Raw genomic sequence first — 9792 nt, forward strand, 5'->3', positions numbered from 1 at the left:
GCTTGAAAAGAAACTATTTGGCCAAGGTAAGTATATACTCATCGACATATGCAACCGACCCACCCTCGACAACGATGGTGGTTTTGGTGCTGTTAGTCATAAGCTTTGTTTTGGTCATGTTCATCTGAAGACCGACCCTGAGGCTTGCATCACTCAGGTCTTAGAGCATTGTTTGTAGCTCAGAGGCTGTGGAGGAAAAGAGAACAATATCATCAGCAAAGCGAAGGTTTGTTAATCGATGCTCACCGATTTTAAAACCTTTGTTCTGCCATCGAGCTGCCAAGCTTCTAAATACTTCTTCCAAGGTAGCATTGAAGAGTTTTGGAGATAATGGGTCACCTTGTTTGACTCCTTTTGTTATTCGGAAGGCTGGGCCATTGCTATTAATTTTTACAGAAGCTGTACTGGTACTATAGATATTTTGTATAAGGTGGATGTATGTCGGTTCTATATTTTGTTCTTTGAGGGCTGTGAATATGGCATTGTGTTTCAGGCTATCGAATGCTTTTGAATAATCAATGAAGGCCAGGTAAAGGGGGAGGTTGAATTCATGGCTTTTTTCTAAAATTTGGTTAATCGAATGAAGATGGTCTGTAGTGGAGAGTCCACCGCGAAATCCTGCTTGTTCTGGAGGCTGTTGTTTATCCAGATCTCGTGTGATGCGATTTCCAATGATTTTTATAAAGGCTTTATATAGGTGCGATATGAGGCTGATAGGACGATAATTTTCTATGTCTGATCTATTTCCTTTTTTGTGGAGGAGGATTATATTAGAATGGCAGAAACTTTTGGGCAATATACCCGTTCGTAATATGTTATTGAATAGTTGAGTTATATGGGGAATAAGAACTGGTTCGCCAATTTTAATGAATTCGGTTGTGATCCCATCTTCACCTGGACTTTTGTTGTATTTCATACTCTTTATGGCTAAATGGACTTCTTCAATTGTGATTGGATTTACTACTTCCGAACGTACATAGTTTTTATCGGTTATACAATAACATGAGTCATCAGAATACAATTTCCTATAAAATTCAGTACTAATTTGTATAATTTTATCCCGCGCGCTTTGTTTGGTTCCATTTGTGTCTTTTAATGATAAAATTAATGGTTTGCTTGGTTGTGTATTACGTATAAGCCTGTTTAAGAGATGTGTTTTTTACGAGTGCCTTTTGGATAAAATTTGTGTTATATGTACGTTCTTAGGGTGATATTTTATCAGATAAATGCAAATAAAAATTTGATTTTTATAAATTATTTATTTACGAATATAACTAACTAGTTATTTAATAAAAACTGCCTAAATGCGAGTGGGACTCGCACACCGACGAGGGTTCCGTATTAACCTGTTTTTTTATATGTTTTAACTGTAAATGATTCTTTTTTCAATGTTTCCCTTATTTGCACTATAAGACGTTGCTTCGTATCAAACTTCAAGTGTCTGTGTTCACGTAAAGTACCTACCCTGTAGGTTTTGATTCCCTTGCGAATGTCGAAATTTGCGAAAATTTGCAGCATAAACGGCTGTATCTTTTGATTGCTTTGGCTTATAAGTTTGATGCTTTCACTGCTTCAAGGGACCGTAGACTTGAGTATTCAATATAAATTTCAGCTTTATACCTCCACGCGTTACTGAGAAAAAGGGTCTTGACAGAAAGACAGACCGGCAGACGGACATACATAGACGGACGGATATCAAAGTGATCCTACAGGATTCCGGTTTTTTTTTTCAGGTTCGGAACCCTAAAATCAACATTTTTATTAATATAATTCACTGTAAGGAAACTGAAAAAACTTTTTTATATTTATCTTCTCATCATTAACTAATAGAACTAAAAATTAACAAAAAATAAAGTAATGTAGGTATGTAAATAAATAATAATCAGTTATATTAAGATTACCTACCTACCCTATTTTTTATTTTCTAATGAATTAAATTTATTTTTTGTTTATATTATTTTCTTAACCACAGACTTATGGACTCTCATTCTCAAAGATACTAGTCTCATTCTTAGAATACCCATTTTAAAATGAAAAAATAGCATAAAAATTTGCTAATTTGAATGAAAATTTAAATTATCATCTTGTAGTAGTCTTACTCAAAAATTTACAATCTATTGCACGCCTCATAAGCGAAGCGTTGAGGTGGGTAGGTACTACTGTCACTTCGCGCAAAACATCTGATTTTTCGAACTTAAAATGTCTATATGTATCATACATTGCACTTGTAAGATAATACATACACACACATATTAAGAAAAAACACTATTTTTAACATTCATGATATTTTTGATGTCATTTTTGTTATTTAAACTAGTTAAAAAACAGTTTAAAAAAGTTCTGTCTTGGACGTCCGTGTGTCTGTATGTGCGGAGGATTTTCTTGTTAACACGATAGCGACCGAAATACTTTACTAATCGAGTCTTTTTTTTTCTCTTACGCTTGAGTATGCTCAGGAATAGAACCCTTTCATTTTTCAGGGTCTGATTCGATGTGGTTTAATTGTTATTAAATAAACAAAAAAAAATATCGACTGTTCTCCATAATTTTAGTATATCTATATACCTATGTATATTCTTTATTTTATTTTTTTTTTATATTTATAGTGTACTCAAAATTCACCATTATAAACTCGATTCTTTATACTATAAGCCAAGGTTTAAAAAAATAAGTTGGTAGTCAGTCCCTTAAACCTGCGCAGTTCACATCTAGGTGGGGCCACAAGAAAAATAGCTCAATTATTACGGTACCGCTTTCTTTACTTTTCCAACTGTTTTATTTTATTTCTTTTTTATATTTATAGTGTACTCTTTATAAATAATCAATTTTATTGTAAAGGATGAGATTATGAGGCGTGCACTTTTGGATTTTCCAAACTATTTTAAATTATATATTTTAACAAACAGTTCATTGCTACGTAATGAAAAACAAACTATATACACAAGTATATATCTGTCAACTGTGCTATATATTAGTGAACGCAATATGTTCTATTGTTATGCCCTATAGGTAGGTATAGATTGCGCCCACCGTGGACGCAAAATGGAAGTTGTACAAATTCGGTGTAGTAATTCGCGTCCACCTTATTTTAGCTATTAATTGTAAAATAAATAAGCTGATTTATAATCCATACTATTCCATGTTTTGTTAGCAAAGTAAAGAAACAGTTACATATTTAAAAATTCACATTTAACAATAAGATAATTACCGTCAAACGCGACGCTGCGCACTATTTTTTTCTCAAAAACCCGCGCGTTTTAGTTCTCTTGTTTTATAGCCAAAATTAAATATTTTTTTTAAATAGGATAGGCGGATGCGCAGGCATATTTTGAATATGTGTGCATATCTCTTATACATTGAGGTATTATCGGAAATTCTTCTTATTATAATTTTACTTAAAGTATACTTATTTCCGTGAATTTTCTAAAAGATATCCGCAAAATGGACGCGAATAGGCACATGGACGCGAACAGGCGCAATGACCCTACCTACCTACCTATTTTATTTTTTTAACTAAGAATTTTTGTATCCTATTATTATCTTAAGTCAACATAGTTACAGATTTGTTTGAAAATAAGGAATGTCTGAATACAACATACCTCGAGAAGAAGGAACCACTTCATATTTAAATTTTTGAATTCCCACATAATTAATATTTATTAAAATAATCATTACGTACATAATTAAGAACATTATTTTTGTAGTTCCAAATAAAATTATTATATTTTATTATAGTCGTTAGGATTTGAAACTCAGATCCTCACACCAAAGAGAATACAAATATGTACCACAGTACATATCTGTCAACTGTGTATGTACTATGTCACACTGCAAGTTGCAACGGTTGCAACCTCAGAGCAATACTAGCCACTAGCGAACTCTAGTGGAAATTATGGAATATATACGAGAGTAAACGTAATATTTAGAATAGTCAGACACTGAAATTTAAAAACCCAACTCAACCCACCTTGGAGCAATTAACCCGAGCAACCCACGTATATGGTAAGTGCCTACTTTTTTTTGATATTTAAGCACCTACATATTCCGAAATGTATACATAAGTAGATAACGTTAAGGTGGATGTTCCGACCGTCCCTCCATACATTTTTGATTACCTCTAAACACTTAACACAGACACTATTTCTTTAAAACTAATCATTTTATCACTTCTCTATAATGAAATGTGTGCGCGTTCGACCTTTTTAATCAATAATTTACAATATTTACTTAGAAAAACAACAGTAAAATACCGGAAAAAATTGACACTTCTACAGTAGTGTGCGTGACTTTTGCCAAGCGAAACACGACATAAAGCACGACATCTAGCGCATAGACTATATACTTATTACAGATCTAGCGCGTCAATGTCTAAACGAAAGGCGATGTTTAGACATAAGACGCGCTAGATGTCGTGCATTCGCGTTCGTTATCTTATACATAATGAGCATAATTCTAATAAATCAAAGTTCTATGTAAAAATTGAGTAATTTCATTTCCAATCGTTCAAAGAAAATAACAATAAAATAAAATAAAACTAATGACCTTAGAAACTATGTTTTTTTTTGTAAACAATTTATTACTCATTATTGTTCGTCCGTCGTAGGTCTGTAAACTGTATTGTACACTGAAGGTAAATGGTACTGTAGGTACTTTAGTTCGGCGTCGTCGTCGGCTTGATATAAATTACATTCTTGATTTCATTGACACGCGCTATGATTTGCGCGCGGAATTTCTTGTGTTGTGAATTTATTTTTGTATGCTATGCATTTTAATTGATTCAAATTGCAATGTTTCTCTAGTATGCATTTGAGACTATATTGTAAATTGTAATAATTGATCGTGGGTATAGTAATTAATTATTCTAATAACGCAATTAGTAATATATGTATTTTCGGTGGGATTCAAAACAAAAAATTGGCCCGTGATTTTTATGAAATTTCACCACATTGCAAATCACATCAATCATAGTTCATACACATGTATGACGAAAGTGATTAGTATTGTGGCTAACATTGACTCATCAGTTCATCACTGAAACCAGTGATAAATCAGTACCTATATCATATTGTGTTTGAATATTTTTAAACAATGATATAAGTATACAATTATTATAAATCGGTAAACTATCAAAGTAATCACAAACTTGCAAACATTGGTAAAATGTCCAGTAGTTTATGAGCCTATTCATTACAATCAAACAAACAAACAAAGTTTTCCTCTTTATAATATTAGTGTAGACAAACACTATGAATACGATCACGAATGCAAATTCGGGGATTTTCTAATTATTGCTAAATAATAATTGAATTCGTTTTGAAATACTCTATAATCTTTAGTGTATAAATATTAAATAGACATTTATAATGTGGTGCTCATTTTTTTTGTACTGCTAACGCTATTGTAGGTACCTATTTTCGTTGTTTTATTTCAAGTGAACACGGCCATACAATTTTGTCACGAGCCGCCTATGATTGTAGGTACTTTTGTTAGGCTCCTTCGTCGTCCGCGTCGCGTCCGCGTCGGCTCGAAAGTTCTTGATTTCATTGTCACGCGCTATGATTTGCGCGCGGATTTTCTTGTGTTGTGAATTTATTTTTGTATTATTATTATTTTTTATTTTTTTTTATTTTATTGATTCAAATAAAATATTTCACTAGTATGCATTTGAGACTATATTGTATTATGTATAATTTATCGTAGGTATAGTTATTCTTATAACGCAGTTATATTTTCGGTGGGACAATTTGACCCGTGATTTTTCTGAAATATCACCACGTTGCAAATCACATCAATCATACACATAACACACGTATGACGAAAGTATAGTGGCTAACATTGACTCATCAGTTCATCACTGAAACCAGTGATAAATCAGTATATCATATTTTATTGTGTTTGAATATTTTTTAAACAACGATATATACAATATTATTATAAATCGGTAAACTACCAAAGTACTTCCGAATTTTCAGACAGACAAACAAGTAGTTTGAACACGCAGTTTTCTTATACTAGTAGCAAAAATCAAAACCATAATATTATGTTTACCTACTATATTTTACTAAAAGTCGAGTGCGTCGAAATCGTAAATAATAATATAATGTTTTTCACCTTCCTGGTTATTTTCCCATAGTAAATAGTGTTTTAGGTTTGTTGTTGTAGGTAGGAATAATAATAATTATTCTTACTTGTTGGTTATGAAATGTATATTGAAATAATTTACTTTTACAAATCATTAGTGATATTAGTTTTGAGTGAAAATGCTTGGATCAGCATAATATTATATGGTACTTCAAATACATGTTTTGATAAAAAAACAATAGTGTAATAAAATAAAACTGCGTTTTATTGTAATCAATGTTGACAGTTTTAAATTCCAAAATTATTGATCAATAAAATAGTTTACACCAACAAATATAACTTTTATTTTTATAACCATCGTTCATAATATAAACCGTAGCAGGTGGCGTTTTGAAGTTCTGTCTACTCATACAGAAAAATGGAAAACTTGTTTTTTTTGTAAACAATTTATTACTCATTATTGTTGTTTGGCTGTGTGTTTGGCAACTCGAAGCGTGGTCGTCCGTCGTAGGTACTTTTGTTCGGCGTCGCGTCGTCGCTCGTCCGCGTCGGCTTGATATAAAACATTCTTGATTTCATTGACACGCGCTATGATTTGCGCGCGGAATTTCTTGTGTTGTGAATTTATTTTTGTATGCTATGCATTTTAATTGAATCAAATTGCAATATTTCTCTAGTATGCATTTGAGACTATATTGTAATAATTGATCGTGGGTAGGTATAGTAATTAATTATTCTAATAACGCAATTATATTTTCGGTGGGATTCAAAACAAAAAAATTGGCCCGTGATTTTTATGAAATTTCACCACATTGCAAATTATATATTATACAATTACAATTACAATTATTATAAATCGGTAAACTATCAAAGTAATCACAAACTTGCAAAATATGCTTTTCCGAATTTTCAGACAGACACACAATTTTATTAGTTTGTTTTAGCAAAGTAGGTACCTATACCTATACGCTTACGTCGCGCGTCGCGTCGCGTCGTCGAAAACGGTGCGCCCAGAAACAAACATACCTACCTAATTCAGTTACAATCCTTTTTTTGTTCCGTAATATATTGTATTCTAATACGATTTTTTTTATTCGTCGGCCAGTTCTACTAGGTATAAAAAGATAAAATTGAAATATAATTATTGTAGCGACAGCCATATGTTACTATGTTTTCGTAAATATGTTTTTCACCTTCCTGGTTATTTTCACATAATCTTATATACATATAAATGAATCGCAAAATGTGTTGGTAAGCGCATAACTCGAGAACGGCTGAACCGATTTCGATAATTCTTTTTTTATTATATTCCTTGAAGTACGAGGATGGTTCTTATGTAGAGAAAACGTAAACATGTACCACGGGCGAAGCCGGGGCGGACCGCTAGTCTAATATATAAAAATCAATGCCACTTTTCGTTGTAATTCCATAACTCGAGAACGGCTGAACCGATTTCGATAATTCTTTTTTTATTATATTCCTTGAAGTACGAGGATGGTTCTTATGTAGAGAAAACGTTAATATGTACCACGGGCGAAGCCGGGGCGGACCGCTAGTCTAATATAAAAATGAATCGCAAAATGTGTTGGTAAGCGCATAACTCGAGAACGGCTGAACCGATTTCGATAATTCTTTTTTTATTATATTCCTTGAAGTACGAGGATGGTTCTTACTTCTTATGGAGAGAAAACGTAAACATGTACCACGGGCGAAGCCGGGGCGGACCGCTAGTAAATAATAAAATAATAAATAGTGTATTAGATTTGTTATTGTATCTTGTATACCTACGAATAATTATTCTTACGTCTTGTTGGGAAATGTTCAAATACCTACCTATTGAAATAATTTACTGTTACAAATCATTAGTGTTATTAGGTAGTTTTGAGTGAATAGGCATGGATCAGAAATTCAGAATATAATATGCTACTAACTACTCAAATACATACACGCCAAACTTGTTTTACATTCACGCCATCTAGAGTTCAATCTTTATCATTTTTGTATACGTCTGTGTGTGTAAACGACCCTGTATGCAATGACAGATGTTAAAACGCATGGTTTTACCGAATTGGGTGGATTTTAAGGCAATGATATGACATATTTAAATAAAATATAATATTCAGTAATCGCCATGACTATTCCTACGACCTTAATCTTTTCCAATTACGCAAAAAATCAAATAAACTAGAAATGTAGAATTCAGCGCCATCTAGCGGGACATTGGCTGGGAACAGATCGTAGCAATCACCTTAAGAAGCACTGAAACAATTTGAAAATCCTATCTTTTGATGAATGATATTTATTTTAAGCAGCGACATCTTGTGAAATTTTAAAAGGCGCAACTTAAAGTTAGTAAAAAAATTGTTTATGTAACAATTACATTACCAACTTAACAACTTTTATGAAACAAAAAAAAAAAGATTAATAAAAAGAGGTTAAATGCGTTTTATTTCGTGTAAAATATCCTGCCATTAATAAGTGCCATTAGGTGCCATTAGCAAAAACTAAAAACAGCTGTCTCCAATTCATAAAATAAAGATGTCATGTTTCATCTGTCAAGTGTCATATTGTGATCTGTCAAATATTATTATACAAAGCAGTGCACGCTACAAATTTGAAATTTCATTTCTATTCTATAAAAATCAAAACAGATTTCTTTACTCTTCAGCTATCTATAGAGAAATATTGTTTAAGGAACAGATGACCTTTGAAAAGGAATCCACTTTATATTGGAATACATATATAGCAAGTAATGGAAACTTTATGACCAGAAGTATGACAGAAAATAGGTACAAAATGTTTATTATATAAACAAACTGTATATGTATTTAGAAATGGCTTGAATTTAAAATTAATGTTCAATTCTTACAGGAAAAGATCGCGTGAGGATGAAGCCTGCGAATTTATGCCTTTGTCTAAAAGAATTAATAATTTGCATATAAACAACAGTCTGGCTAATTCAAACCTTCTATCTCAAACCTCACTTGAATCTAGTCATACAATTCATGGTGATAATTGCATTCCTTCTCCAGGCTCATCAACTGATTCAGACAGACGGCCAAGTTATGATCCTGGACTCAATTCTTCTGAAAGTAATTATTATCATGAGAACAAATTATTGTTTGAATTGCATTTAGAAAGAATACAAAGAACAGGGCAACAATTTCCTTTTTAATACTAAATTATTATACTAATTATTTGTAAGTTTGGTACCTGTATTTGTTATTTTTAGTATGTATTATTAATTGTAACATTAAATTATGTTAGAACTATGTTGTTGAGTGTTTTATTTGACTTATTTACATAACTTTAACTAAAGTCAACTAGTTACTAGTTATTATTCTGTGCTCTATTTCATAAAATGAACTGGTTAATAGGTCATAATAAGCTTACGCTATGTTTGTGAAGGAAGAGAATAGGCAGATATTTGTTACTAGGTATTTATCTGGGTCTATAGGGCCATAGGTCTATATCACGTAATATCTACTGACCACTTTCCATACTACTTTCCGTATGTATTACTTTACTCTTTGCTACTGACACAATTATTGAAAAATAATAAAATAGACTATATTGTACTGATACTTATATTATAGAGTACTGATACAGTTAATAGAATAACCTATTCATTAATCTATGGTGAAAATCAAAGCATAAATACGGTTATAATAAAGATAATAGTATGTACGACAGTACGAGTATAAACTTAAA

The 9792-nt window shown here is 31.9% G+C and overlaps 1 protein-coding gene across 2 annotated transcripts; it reads left to right on the forward strand.

Annotated features, from left to right (window-relative positions):
* The first annotated feature begins 3845 nt into the window (after window positions 1–3845).
* On the forward strand, window positions 3846–9353 carry LOC123695536. 2 transcript variants are annotated; one of them, XM_045641412.1, is made up of 3 exons: window positions 3846–4002; window positions 8750–8870; window positions 8953–9353. In XM_045641412.1, the coding sequence occupies exons 2-3, from the start codon at window positions 8782–8784 to the stop codon at window positions 9254–9256; spliced, it is 393 nt and encodes a 130-aa protein (XP_045497368.1). In that variant the 5' UTR covers window positions 3846–4002; window positions 8750–8781; the 3' UTR covers window positions 9257–9353. The 2 variants fall into 2 exon arrangements, with proteins under 2 accessions (XP_045497368.1, XP_045497367.1); XM_045641411.1 differs by lacking the exon at window positions 3846–4002 and having other exon boundaries at window positions 8664–8870.
* Window positions 9354–9792: the final 439 nt, after the last annotated feature.

This window comes from Colias croceus, chromosome 11 (genome assembly GCF_905220415.1).
Source record: "Colias croceus chromosome 11, ilColCroc2.1".
Taxonomy (NCBI): Eukaryota; Metazoa; Arthropoda; class Insecta; order Lepidoptera; family Pieridae; genus Colias; species Colias croceus.